The sequence below is a fragment of the Lepidochelys kempii genome, chromosome 8 (genome assembly GCF_965140265.1).
Source record: "Lepidochelys kempii isolate rLepKem1 chromosome 8, rLepKem1.hap2, whole genome shotgun sequence".
Classification (NCBI taxonomy): Eukaryota; Metazoa; Chordata; order Testudines; family Cheloniidae; genus Lepidochelys; species Lepidochelys kempii.
This window is the reverse complement of record NC_133263.1, coordinates 78923506-78938334: the sequence shown is the minus strand read 5'-3', so window position 1 is coordinate 78938334 and position 14829 is coordinate 78923506. Positions and strand designations below refer to the sequence as shown.

Genomic DNA, 14829 nt, shown 5'->3' with positions numbered 1-14829 from the left:
TACTCATTCTTGTAGGACTTTCCCCTAAGGAAGTGGTAGTGGTGGTGGTGTGAGCGGGGGAACAAAGTAAATGGCCAGAAATACTCCCACCCCTAAATCCAACTGCTTTATTTAAGATGCTCAAGATAATTTCATGAATCATAAGTAACACTTTCAAGTACAGAGCAACCAATGAAGAAGGTACTGTAACATCCACTACTAAAACTTCCATGGCAAACAACATAGTCCTAGTCTCAGCACATCTGGCAAGGAGTTTTGGTTCGCTCCAGGGCATACTCAGTATATTATAACCTTTGCCCTTTAAGTAGCACTACACTATTTTCTTTCTCACCCATTTCATGACACTGAACCAGCCTGTGCAAAATTAAATCCTATTTAGTTGTTGAAGGTAAAAGCCTAAACACATGGCAGAGTTCAGTCCTACAGCATGGTACCTCCATTTCTTCTCATTGTTCTACTGCAGGCACTTTGTGTTCTGAGGAGCAGAGTTCATCTTCAGTGCCTCTGAAGAGAACATAGACAGAGTGCTGAAGAGAAAAGGGTTAGAGTTTCATAGGCCTAGTGTCAGCTCTAACTGAACTGTGGCACCTAACTGCATTAAATCCTGTTATAAATCATCCCCAGTGCAGCAGCACCACAGTGCCCAAAATACCTTGCACTTGCAAACTGCATTCTAAGGGAGTTTGGGTGCAGTGAATTATATGTTGTACTACACAAATGCACTTGGAAATAAGGCAGCAGGCTGGCTTCTCTGCCAGACCGACATCAGTGAGGGTGCTGGAAATTTTTCTGAGGCTCACCATAACGCAACCTGAGCACGTAGGGCCCCATTCAGGCAATTGTAAGTATAAGTGGCTCCAACTCCATTTATTGGTTTACACTGATACAGTATGTGTTCCAATCCCACATGGAAGTCAGTGGAGTTGCATACACCCACATCAGGTCTCGATTTGGCCCCTAGTGTTAATTTAGTGATACATGGTTTCCAAACAATTAATAAGAAAGAAGTTTATTCTTGTTCATTCACCATCTTTAGCTACATGTTTCTGCTGATCTGTACCCATGTATTACTGCATTGAATTGCCATAGCTGAGCAGAGGGCTGGCAGTGAGTGTTTCATTGTTTCATCCAACTTGAGCATTGCTTTAGTTTTTCTTAATAAAGCGGAAGCCAGGGATCCCCTCCGTGGGCTAAAACAGGGATTAGATAAATGGAACTTTTCAAGGCAAATTATGCACTTGAGTTGACATTCCACAATGCTATACATGGCAGAAATAAGATTTAGTGTGCTCTTGCCAAATCTAGACCAGTTTTCGTTACAGGATAATAAACAATTAATTTTGGGCTTTTTTCCCCTCAAACTGGAAGCTTTGAAAGTCACTCTGTAAATTATCATAAAAGGCCCAATTTGTAAAGGTATTTAGGTGCAGATTTTCAAAAGTGCCAAGGAACTAGGCATCTAGATGCTTTCAAAAATGCCACTAGGAGCCAATCTGCATCTCCCTGGCCCAAACTGCATAAATTCGATCAATGGGACTATGATTTGACATACTTTTGGAACTTTTAGTGACTCAGTCTCCTTTCTCCAGGAATCCATAATCAAATGCATATTTGTGAAGCACAAATTCGAATACTGATGTCAGAAATGGGATAGCACAGACCTTTAAGGTCTCTCCTCTACTTTGTGTATTGTATCAAAAATAGGGAGTTGAATCACTTGTGTGTGTTCGTACTACAAAATTGAATGGCTGACCTACCACAGAATACTAAATATTTTTGTTAGACAGTTGTGTCTGACTTTTAACCTTACAGCTCCTGTTGAGAATAAAACCTGTTTGGATAACCTTGTTAGCCTCATTAATCTGTTGTTAGATCCTTCTAAATATTCATTGATTTTGTGGAGATTATAGTAACTCTGTCTGGAGGGAATTAAAAACAAATTGAAATTAAAAAAATTACAGTAGCTTTAAAGAGCTCATCAGTCAGACAAAAGCTATACCACAGAAAACTTAACAGAATCAGAAGAAGTTGTGGGCCACAACCTAGGAAACATCCAAGACAGATGCATACCTTTTCCCAAGACACTCTGCTGAAATGGTAGGGTATTGGATTCATGGAAAATGAGTGTCTTTTACAAAAGCCATTTTGCGAGCATACTTAATTTAGACACCCACTAGTGGACTCTCCTTGGAAAAAAGTTAGTAAGTCTAGCACTTTAGAGCTACCGTCCCTTTAACTAGAGCATGAACTGGTTCAGATTCATTACACCTTTCCATTTCTTCATCATCCTAATTATGTAGTGATATGCGTTCAGTGTCTTGCCTCATTTAAATTCTCTGAAAAAGTAAATTTTGTAAGATCAATACAGTATTTCATTCCTGCTTAAAAGCACACAGGAATCTGGGTTATTTACAACACCTACTGTTCTCTGTGCCATACAGACTGCCAAGAGGACATCTGTCAGCTGAATGCCAGCAGTACCTTTACAAAAAACCTCAATCTTCCTAATAATCCATCAACACTTTTATACACCTCATCCTTAGCAATCACCAAAGGTATAAGCAACTTAAAACAGCAGAACCTCTTCTGACTTTCTAAGAATTAGCACTGAAAATATAGTTTTAAAGATCACAGTTTATCAATCCCCAACAGTTATTTGTGCATTTTCCCTAACTGACTGATAGTTTGAGTACAGCAGCAGATTATTCCAGTCCTATGATTATTATTCTCCCAGAGCAGAAACTTGAAGAAAGACACAGGATGTTAATAAACACCTAAAGAGGAGTTATTACTACTTAGTAGCAATTTAATATGGAAGCTTTTGGCCAACAGAGCCTACTTTGACCACCCGCACCCTACACCCCTTTCTGTTTGTAAAGGCTGGCTTGAGGAGCAACTCCTCCCCTTCCCCTTCAAGCCAATAGCATCATGAAAAACAGTGCAACAAAAGCTTGCTCATGGATCAAGTCTGTTTCTCATTTATGCATGGAGACTTTAGTCTGATCCATCCAGACCACAGAATTATCCTGCAGAATTCACATAGCTAGTCTGCCACTACTGTAAATTCTATAGTTTAAGGAGCTGATGGAAGACATGGGCTAAGGAAAGAGAATGGGAAATCTTTATTAAAAAACAGACTTTTCAAGAAAGCTTCCACTCGGGGGGGGGGGGGGGGGGAGATCACAATGGTAAAATAATGGCTTGAGGCTCCTTACAATCAAGTGCTATGAAATCTACTGATTAAAGGCAAAAATAAGAGTCAGATATTTATTAGTAATTAATGATTAATTATTATTATTATTATTAAGCATTCCTTTTAAGATAAGCAACACAGAAGATACAAAGCAATGCTGAAACTAAATTGTGTTAGAAGTGTCTGAACCCAGCTACCATACATAGGATATTGTACCATGCTAGCCACAGACTTCACATAACCAACATTTATGCCTTGACCAAACAAGCCCCTTTTGAGCATAAAAGCTACTGCACCAGATTCTTGATGTCCATCTATCAAACTGGCTTTTCCAGAGATCATCACACAAGTTCGTCAGAAATTAAAACTGAGAGCTCAAAAAACTTCTTTCAGCTTGTTTCTAAATTACCCAAGGAACAACTCTGCAAAGAGTTTCAAGATCCTACAAGCATTTCTTTTCCTAGCCCCAAAAGAGCAACCAATCCCTCTTATCATCTAACCAAGTTCCTCAAAGCACCTCATGTGCTGGGGAAATTACTTAATTTAACAAAGCTGGACCCAGGCATACTTCCCTTGTGGACAGATTCTTTGATTATCTTTTCGCTAAGGGCCTACGGTTGTGATATTTACTCAGGTAGAGAATAGTAACCCTCGCCTGATAACTGCTGGATAACCCAACACAATGCCCCATATCTCTCTCTATTAATTCAATTACTCCATGCCTGTTTCATAACTCATCTAAAGACAGCTAGCTAGACTAGGAGCTGACATTGGAAGGTACAGTTTTACAAAGGAGATAAGCAGCTAGTGCTTGCTCACCTGATGGATAACAGTCCTATTGTATGGCAGTAAAATATAGAAAGCTTAGACATCTAGTTAAAGCTAGTGTGAAAAACCAGATACCAATTTAGCACTCCTAGTAAATAAATATAAATATTTTATTATAAATAAAAATTGGGAAACATCCAGGACCCTTATAACTGAAGATAGTCTTAGGATGACAGAACACAGAGGGGCTTCATTCATAGACAACCCCTTATCATCATCTTCCCCACCCCAGTGTTAGAACTTTATTCCCAGGATTCTTGCTTATTTCACAGCTCTCCCTGCCAAAATCCCACTGTAAGATATCTTGAGGAATAGACTATTTATTCATGCTCACCTGAATATTTCCTTTCTTCAGACAAGACAGGAACAGCCTTTCCTTGTTATTTTTATGAGGAAGGTTATGGATATCAAGATAGCTGAAGAAATAAAAAAGAAAATTGGTTCCTGTGCTCTGTGGCTCTTTAACAGCTGGAACATATTTCTGAGATAGTGACTGACAGATGTGGTTCTACCTTCAAACTGCTAGGAGGCTAAAGTGCCAGTGTAGGATCAGGGGACCTGGCAATGCATAATAATGTTAATATCTAGCTCTTATATAGAATTTTTTATCACTGGATATCAACAGTCTTTGCAAAGGAGGTCAGTATAATTCATCTCCATTATCCTCTATCACAGATGGAGAAACTGAAGTAGAAAGAGGTGAAGTGACTTGCCCAAGATCACCCAGCAGGCCCGGGATATGGTATAATGGGTAGAGCACTCAGCCGGCACTTGAGTTCTGGGTTGTATTCTCAACTCTGCTACTGGTTGCTGCGTAAACTTGGGAAAGTCACTTCACTGGTCTGTCCCTCAGTTTTCCCATCTGTAAAATAGGGATAATGATATTGACCTTCATTGTAAAGCACTTTCAGATTTATTGATGAAATGTGCTATATAAGACCTAGGCATTATTATTACAAATCAAAAGATGAAAAGTGATACATGCTAAATATTAGTTACCCCTTCTGACTTGAGTCCTTAGCTAATATTGGGGAGGAGGGCAGGTTGTTTCTCTTAGGAAGAGAAATTGACAATAGAGTCAGATATTTCTTTGCTGCCATCTTGTTTATTTACAAAGAATATACAAAATCCTATTTCTCTGAAAATGGTAGGAATCAAACAACAAGAGGCAATTTATCTGCTCACAGTTCCAAGCCTCTTTCCAGCCAGCCGCCTTCCCAAAAAGTTCTTCCTCTTAGCTTTCTCACAGAGCTATGTTCCAGTGCTTCTCTTGCTGGCTGCTTCTGCCCACAGACACACTCCACCACCAATCAATACTAAGCCTCCTACATTTGCAGTCAGCCCCTAGCAACACACAGAGCTCAATTTCTGACTGGCTGCAGCCTTGCATGTGGTCTGTGTTTTGAGTAGTGCTTCTGTTGTTTCAGCTATCTTACTCTAAAAGTTGCTTCCTATATTTATCCTGAATAGAGAGCTATCATGCACCAGCTTCAACAAGGTTTCACCCAACCTCCAACATAGCACTATTATTAATTAACCCCTGTTCCAGGTTAGACATGGTTCCTGCCACTAACAGCCAAACAGGTTGGAAGCTGTTAGTTTCAATAAGGCTGGATATTATCCATATCATTATACTCTCTGAGTTCCAAGGCCAAACAGGAGTCACTGGTAAGTACCATCATCACATGCTGATCCTTGCCCAAGTTGCTACTAGGGTAATGAAGCAAATAATATGAAGACAAAAGCCTCTTTGTCATGCCACTACTGCAGACATGGATCTACTGCCAAGGTCCCTGGCTTTAAAGTACAGCTATGGAATTGTTTCAGCTATTTCAGGCAGCAGCCAAAGAGATCATTACAGGATGCAAACATTAGTGAATCCCTTGGACCACTTCACCTGTGAGGTTTGAGCAGGTTGAATCTCTCTAGTATAAAAAATCAGCTCATCTTGGCTAACCTCAGGATATTCTCTGCATTTACTGGGATCTGGTAATTAAGGCAGAATTTCCAAAGCCTCCTTGTTAGATCAGCTAGCACCCAGGAGAAGGGGTCCTGCATCTTGCTAACTAGACCACAGGGAGCAGAATAGCACACCCACAAAGCTGACCTATTTGATTTCACGGCTGAAGAGAATCTCAGTATCACTCTTCCAATCCAGCTATCGCTATACTTATAACCAAAACTGAAGTTCCTCCTTGACCTGGATTTAAGGATTCTTCATAAGACATCCTTTGAAGAACAACACCCCCAACTCCAGTGATCCTGAGGATGAAGAGAGAAGTTTGGGTCTAGCCTGATCATTCACAGACACCAGCTTCACGTTTAACACATTTGTAAAATTAACAGGCTCAAAAACATAATGCTTAATGAGACCACCTAATCTCATGAACAAAGAGTACCCAGAGTCAGGCTAAGTAATCTGTATCTACCTGCGTGTTGACAGAAGTACTGTCAGTTACAGTCATAGCAGTCTTCGCTATGGTGTATGAATATTGTGTTGCAGATGCGCTCTTTTTGAATTAAACAAAAAGCTGAATTTCTTCCCTTGTGTGATTATTAAAACTAGGGGCAATTTCACACTATGGGTGGCTGGTCACAACTAGGTATTTACATTCTAATTTCAAATGGCTGCAGCATTCCACAGTTCCTAAACTGTCACAGTGTGTGGCTATGCCCCATGAAATCACTGTCCCACTCCTACCATTGAACCTGAATCATTTCTGATTGCATGATTAGGTCTTAGGTACCATTTATTCTCAGATATGTGTAAAGCCCTCTGAAAAGATGTGAATCAGGAGGGCATATTGCTTGACTAGATTCTGCAATGGGAGCAATAAAAAGACCCAAATTGCTTGCTTGCTGCAGACCTCCTCCGTTTCTGGTTGTGTATAAAATTCACCTGAACTTCATATTGCTATTTTGTACTGAAGGGGATGTATTTGACAATAATCATTGTGTGCTGAAGTTGAGCCATGACAACTTTTGTTTTTAGCATGCATGTCAGTTTTGTTCTCCACTTTGAGAATACATAAATTGATCCCATTCTGCAATATTGACAATTTTCCTCACATCATTTAACCTCATGAGCCATTGCTGCAGGCAACAACGTAGTGGTATCCAGCACAGATTTCAAAGCACACTCACTTTTCAAGTACATTTTTGAAGATCAGTGTCCGAAATGAAGCGGTAACTCTCAATTTATTACACATCAAACCGTGAAGAATCTGTCAAGCATCTCTAACATGCTGCTAAAACACACACAGTATAGAATTTGTCCATTACATTGCATATTAAACAGCTAAGCTATATACATTTTCACAGGTAGTTTTAATTTCAGGTGACCTACATATTTACACTCTTTACATACATTTCAAAACAGCATTGGTTAAACATGTACCACAGTATGTTACTTAAAATAACATTTTAAAAAATATGTTCCTTTATAAAAGGTTTTTAGCACAATGGCAGGTCAGCTGAGAAAAGCTCACATCACAAGTTTGTGGATAAAGAGAATACCACAAAACCCTATAACCTGTACAAGCACAAATATTCCTCACAATACTTTAAAAAAATGTGTTTTAAATGAATTGATTACATGGACTTAATTTTTGTTCAGTGGATACAGGTTTTATCACAATACTGATCCACGAACTCTTGTGCTTTCCAAGTGGCAAATATTCTATGGAAATAAAAAAATCTCTGAACAACATATGATATAAATTAGGTGAAAGTATCTTTGTTTCCCATTTCAGCAGAGGAATCAAAGTTCACGACATGTCCATAGGGGGCCAAATGCAGTTCATCCTGCTTATTACTTCTTCCTCTTAGTCTCTTCTCCAGTGTCTAGTTTGCGTTTCTTAGCAGAAGTTGGTTCATCTTTTTCTTCATCTTTAAATAAAACATGGTGTCAATTAACGCAAGTACAATATGTGAACTCAAGCTGGAAAGTTAGATGTGTTGTCACATACCCTAGCCTCTCACCAAACCAACTTATTTTTCCCACTTCTGAAGATATGTTGGAATCACACACACTAGGACTGGCTGATAACATCCTCACTCTTGGAATGGACCAAAGTGATAGTAGGAAAGATTTATTATTTTTATTATGGTAGTGACTAGGGGCCAATCATGCTAGGCATTGTACAAACAGAAGGAGATAGTTCCTGCCCCAAAGATCTAACAATTTAAATAAGACAAGACAGACCAAGGATAGGAAGAGAAATATTACATGCAAGCAGAGAGTGACGGTCTGCAAAGGTCATGTTTGTTGTACAATTTCTTTTTAATCTTTGGTTTCAGAGGAACAGCCGTGTTAGTCTGTATTCGCAAAAAGAAAAGGAGTACTTGTGGCACCTTAGAGACTAACCAATTTATTTGAGCATGAGCTTTCGTGAGCTACAGCTCACTTCATCAGATGTTTACCGTGGAAACTGCAGCAGACTTTATATACACACAGAAATCATGAAACAATACCTCCTCCCACCCCACTGTCCTGCTGGTAATAGCTTATCTAAAGTGATCAACAGGTGGGCCATTTCCAGCACAAATCCAGGTGGAGGGTGAGAAAACCTGGATTTGTGCTGGAAATGGCCCACCTGTTGATCACTTTAGATAAGCTATTACCAGCAGGACAGTGGGGTGGGAGGAGGTATTGTTTCATGATTTCTGTGTGTATATAAAGTCTGCTGCAGTTTCCACGGTAAACATCTGATGAAGTGAGCTGTAGCTCACGAAAGCTCATGCTCAAATAAATTGGTTAGTCTCTAAGGTGCCACAAGTACTCCTTTTCTTTTTTTAATCTTTGCGTGGGATTTTGTTAGGAGGGGACACAAAGGAAGGAGAACAGGACAGTGGAGAAGAGGGAAGGAAGAAGGGGAGCACGCAGGGCAGGCAAAACGAAGAGTGGGAGGAAAAGGGAGCAGGAACAAACAGCCAATCAGCACATGGGAGAGAATATTCTGAGTGAAACTGTAGAAAGCAGTTGGATGCCATCCTCAGATGATGATGCTCCCTTTGTCAATCAAGCTCTCAATGAGCAAGCCTAAGTACCTGATATCAGAGACAATACTGGATGTTTCACAAGAAACATTTTCTACTTTTAGCTCTGTTCTTTACAGCTTGTCTTGAGTTATTCTCACACACAAGCACAATACATAGTTGACAAAAACGAACATTCAATGACATATATGGCCAATTCTTCCAACCTACGGTATCAAGATGTTTAGGTGCATGTATTATAGATGCCCTTCTAAAAAAAACAAACAAAAAAAACTTTCATTTACATAGCTCCTTTTATCCTGAAGTACTTTGCAAACATCATAAATACAAATAACCTGGTCTACCACTGAAATACAGCTACTTCTGGGTTGAAACACAGCAGTAGTTCTCATAACTAAATTTTCTTTTAAAGTTTTGAATGTAAAACCTGTCTGAAATTGTTAAGAGTAAAAAAAAAAAAAAACTACAGACTGAATGTTAAAAATATTCTGCAGACCCTGCCATTACTTCTTCATTGAAGGTAGGGGCTGGATTCATTTTGCTGATGTGATGAGGAGTGGAGCAGACCATTACAGTGCCAGCTTCAATTCATGCCAGGAAAGACATGATGCACACTGAGCTAATACTATGGATCTAACCTTGCCGCTGAACCACAGACAACATAATTTTGTGAAGAGAGGAAGAAAATAAGGCAGCCAGATAGTATTGCTCTGGCTTAGAGAGGTACGAGAGGAGGAAGAACAGCAGGCCACCAGTGGCCTTCTCCCAAAGATCTCTACAGCGGAGCCTGGTGACATGCACCACCTTATTTGTATTTTGTATTACCATCGCTCTCTCCAGCACAGGAAGCAGCACTCAGCAAATCCACTTTTTATTCACATTCATGTTAAGCTTAGTACATATGTGACTGTGGAAAGCACGGCCATATTATGTCACAACTACCTGGAGAAGAAAGAGCAATCAAAGAAACATTTAATGTAGGAACTGAACTTACTCTTGGTTCATTAAAGCAGATAGTACATTTTTAATGACTTAATAATTAGAGGGCGGGCCTTGAACTATGAGGCCATCAATGGTTTCAAGCTTTGATTTATGAAGTTTGGATGCTTTAACTTTATATGGCATCTATCCTATGAGCATCTTGACCCTTTATAATCAGGTATGTATTGCATTATTATTATTTCATCCCTTTTTCCAAGTTAAAAGTTCAATATAACAAAACCAAATGTTTGATAAAAGAGAAGCTTCAAACAGGATTTTGGAACAGCAAAATATGAGCAAGAGAACACTTAACGACCACAAGAGCAAGAGAGACAATTAATGTAACTAAGCTCCCTGGGACTGCATCCTGAAACAACCTATAAATTAGCTCTATAGCACATGGTTGCTTGGAAAATGGTTTATTTGTCCCTTTCTGGTGAGTTTCTGAACACTGGCTTAGAAAACAAACTAAAATCATTATGATTTTCATCCTAATAAGAGGAAATTTTATAACAGGATTTTATACATAATTCTACTAGAGCCACTGGTATAGGACTAACTTACCATATATTAGATATTGCCTGTTTTGGAGGAGGGGAAAGAAGGAAACCCAGGAAGACCAAACTAAAAGCAGATCACATAATACACACCCAAAAAGAACCATCTCTTTTTACTTTTCAGACCCTTCTAGGATTGCCAGGAGCCCAGTTTTCAACCAAAACACCTAGTCAAAAAGGGACCCTGGAGGCTCCAGTCAGCACTGCTGGCCAGGCCGCTAAAAGTCCAGTTGATTGCAGAGGCCAGCTCTTGGAAGTGGCCAGCATGTCCCTCCAGCTCCTAAGCGCAGGGGTAGCCAGAGGACTTTGTGCACTGCCTCTGCCTGCCCTGGACCTAGGAACCAGAGGGACATGTCGCTGCTTCTGGGAGCAGCCTGAGGTAAGTGCTGCCACCCCAACCCCTTGCCCCAGCCCTGAGCCCCCCTCCCACACCCAAAATCCCTCCCAGAGTCTGCACCCTAACCCCAGTCCTGAGCCCCCTCCAGCACCCCAATCCCCTGCTGCAGCCTGGTGAAAATGAGTGAGTGAGGGTGGGGGAGAGCAAGCAATGGAGGGAAGGGGGATGGAGTGAGCCCAGGGCAGAACGTCTGGCAGGACAAGGGTGTTTAGTTTTCTGCAATCAGAAAGTTGGCTAATCCTTCACCAGATTGGATAATTACCCACCTGATTCCGAAGACTCGTGCTCCTCTTCTGGTAAAAAGTTAACTTTGTTTGTTTGCTGTGGAGCATCATCACCATTGTCCTCATATATGTTAGACCATTTTATTGCCATATCAAGCTCAGGAGGTGGTGGTGGCTTCTTTTCCTTAATACTGTAAATCTCAGGTGGTGGTACTGCATTAGTCTTCCACACTTTGAATTCCTTAGGAGGCTGTTGAAGAGACCACCACCGTTTACAACAATACATTGCAACAAAGCAAAGTGGAGCAGAAAGCGAGAGCTTCATATGTCATCAAATCAAAGGAAATCTGATCTCTTGATTACCAAAAATAGTCACCCGAGGGGCTCTGGTGAGACTAAACAAGAAAGAGCCTTTCCCCTAAAACAACAAAGGGGAAAACCAGAAAACTAAACGCCATGCCCCCAGCCCAAAGAAAATAGCAAAGATTCAATAAACTCTGTGGGGAGAAGCCTGAATTAGAGCCCTATGTGGGACTATTTTTTAATCCCGCTCCTGTTTTACCCCGTAATAGTCACTCCTACTGCTACCCAATCTGGCTGCAGGGCTCTACCCTGACGTTCCTCCCTATCAGGAAGAGAGGTTGGCCATCTCACCAGGGTGCTGTTCCAGGGCCTTGCTCAAGGGCAGTGATTTCTCAACCTGCAGCCTGTATGCAGCCCAATTAGCAGACAGCTGGGGCCCAGCTGTGTGCTAAAAAAAATTCAAATTTTGCTGATCGGGTCTGAAAGAGGGTGGGGAAGCTGAGGGGGAGACAGTGTCTGGCAGCCCAATGGACTCGTGAGTGCCGTAGGGGGGCAGGGTGCAGAAGAGTGGGTCTCTGGGCAGGGTTGTGGGGATGGGGTGCACCTCCAGGTTTTAGGCTACCCTCCCTTCTGTAGAGGGGTCTCTGGGCTGGGGGTGCTGGGCACAGGGGAATGTGGGGGTTTATTGGGCAGCGCGGGGGGGGGGTTGGTTCTCGATCTAGGGCCCACAAGGATAAATAGGTTGAGAACCCCTGCTGAAAAGGATCACCGTGTCTTCGACTAGCGGGAGTCTGATAACTCTGGAGCCCCCCGCCCCCAATGGCCCCTTGGCTCCTAGGGGGCGGGAGAGTCTCCGCTCAGCTGTTCGCAGGGGCCTGGGGCTCACCGTGGTGCCGCTCGGGCTCACCGCGCCCAGCAGCCCAGGGCCGGGAGGGCCGCACGCAGGGCAGGGCAGGGCTCGACCCCAGAGCCGCGCCGCTGGGGGAGGCCGCGCGCGTTACCCCGGAGCCCCCACACGGGGCCGCCCCGGGCCTCACCTCCTCGGGCGCCCGCACGACCCGACGCTCCCAGTCGATCTGCTTGTTGAGCGGGTTATAGAGAAAGGATGGCGGCCGGGAGACGTTCCGGAACAGCTCGTCGGGCCCGGGCAGCCGCGGCTTCCGGCCCGGGCTAACCCCGGCCGCCTCCCCGGCCGCCTCTCCCCCAGCGGCGCGCGGCTCCTCGCTCTCGGCGTCCGAGCTGGAGCTGCTGCTACTGCTGCTGTCGCTGCCGTAGGCCGCGAAGTAGCCGAGCGGATCCTTCCCCTCCGCCGCCATGGCGGGGCTGGCACTGGGGACACCCCGCCGGCCGCGGAAACCCGGCCTGGAACCAAAGGTTCCGGGAGCGAGAGAGGCCGGCGGAGCCAGGCTCCCCCCGCGGCCGACCGCCAGGAACGCCGCCCTCCCCGAGGTAGCTGCCCCGCCGTCCCCGAGCAGCGGCTCCCTCCCACACCGGGGTCCCGCTGCCCGCGAGGGGGCGGACACCCCGGCGGGGCTCTGCCCCGGCCCGGAAGCGGAGGGAGGAGGGGCCAGGCCCTGAAGAGGCCGCAGCTGGGCAGCCCCAGGGAGCGGAGCGGTGGGGAGAGCTCAGCGGGCGGGAGGGCGGGGACTGTTTAGCGATCGGATGGGGGAAGATGCCGGCCGGGTACAGGTGGCCCTGCCCCATCGTTTTCCTCATCATGGTGACAAAACAGCGAAGAGGACATTCAAAGACACGGCTAGAAAACCGATTGAAAACGGATCAAAGGAAAATGTGGTTTCCACACCACTCTTCATTAACCTATAGGACTCATGAAAGAGGCGTAGTAGATATTGAAGTTGATGAGAACATGCACAAGTAAGAGTAGGGATAGACAGCCTTGATTGACTGCTTTGAAAATCACAAGTCTCTCATGCTTCAGCGTGTACAATAGGCCGGTCACTAATTGATAAGGGCTAGTGCATGGGTTCTCAAACTTCATTGCACCATGAACTCCCCCTTGGACAACAAAAATTACTAGTTTCAGAGGAACAGCCGTGTTAGTCTGTATTCGCAAAAAGAAAAGGAGTACTTGTGGCACCTTAGAGACTAACCAATTTATTTGAGCATGAGCTTTCGTGAGCTACAGCTCACTTCAAGCCTGGGGTGGGGGGTGCAAAGCAGAAGGCCCACTGCGTGGGGGGCCCCTGTAACCTGAGCCGCACTGTTGAAGGCTAAAGCCCTGGGACCCCAGCAAGTCTCAGCCAGCCCTGGTGAACCCATTGAAATGGGATTGTGACCCACTTTGGGGTCCCAGCCCACAGTTTGAGAACCACTAAGTTAGTGTAAAAAAGCCCTCTGGGTAGGTTATTCCATAACAATCGATAGTAGAATAAGCTCAAACCCTTTATTTTCATGTGGATTCCAATAAGCTTATTTTATTTTTAGTGTTCTCTTATTAACTTCAGGCAAATAGACAAATTTGGAGTTAGAGTACTCCTATATTTGATGGAAAAACTAAGAGCCACTCTATTTTGTTTGCCTCAGCTGAGATCTTGTTTGTATTCACGAGTAGGCTACATTGTACAACAAAGGCAAACTTATTGGAGCTTACATTTTACAGTTATTTGATTCAACACAGGAGGTAATGCTGAGAAATATATTTGCTTTAAAAATATACATATATATATATATATATATATATATACACACACACACACACACACGCTCACAGACCTTATCTAGAGAAGAATAAAAAGCGTGTGAACTAACAGTCTAATGAAAAAATCTAGTATAGACAAATCTTTAAAACAGGGGTTCTCAAACTGAGGGTTGGGACCCCTCAGGGGGTCATGAGCTTATTATATAAGGGGAGGGGTCACAAGCTGTCAGCTTGCATCCCAAACCCCACTTTGCATTCAGCATTTATAATGGTGTTAAATATATAAAAAAAGTATTTTTAATTTATAAGGGGGAGTCGCACTCAGAGGCTTGCTGTGTGAAAGGGTCACCAGTACAAAAGTTTGAGAACCACTGCTTTAAAACATGCTAAACCGGTCACCTCCGTAGGAACTTAAGCTTTAACCCAACCACTTAGCCTGTGTTAAAATATACAATGCTTTCTCTACACTAAACTTTTCAAACATGTTCTAATATGTTGTTTGAAAAGTCATGTAAATAAGGCCAGTGCCGCCTTTTTAAAATTCTACCTAGCTAACACCCTTAACACCTAGTTTAACAATTACTATCACATTAGTTGAGGGAGATTAAACACCTAGGTTATATAACCACCTAACTCCACTGTAGAGATATTAAACTGTGTTTACCCTAATATTAAGGGGTGTATCGAAA

General features: G+C 43.1%; 1 protein-coding gene across 1 annotated transcript; it reads right to left on the bottom strand.

The window, feature by feature from the left end:
- Positions 1-7200: 7200 nt before the first annotated feature.
- On the bottom strand, positions 7201-13056 carry C8H1orf52 (chromosome 8 C1orf52 homolog). Its single transcript, XM_073357193.1, has 3 exons — positions 12519-13056; positions 11221-11428; positions 7201-7909 (listed from the first exon to the last, which is right to left on the bottom strand). Exons 1-3 carry the CDS (start codon positions 12795-12797, stop codon positions 7833-7835), a joined length of 564 nt encoding a protein of 187 aa, XP_073213294.1. The 5' UTR covers positions 12798-13056; the 3' UTR covers positions 7201-7832.
- Positions 13057-14829: the final 1773 nt, after the last annotated feature.

Bases quoted from the DNA above. Each gene is read 5' to 3' on its own strand.
- C8H1orf52 (XM_073357193.1), bottom strand. From the start codon at position 12,797: ATGGCGGCGGAGGGGAAGGATCCGCTCGGCTACTTCGCGGCCTACGGC. The intron at 11,429-12,518 runs GTGAGGCCCGGG...TCTCTTCAACAG, and splicing joins TCGTGCGGGCGCCCGAGGAG to CCTCCTAAGGAATTCAAAGT. The intron at 7,910-11,220 runs GTGGGTAATTAT...TTTTATTTAAAG, and splicing joins GCACGAGTCTTCGGAATCAG to ATGAAGAAAAAGATGAACCA.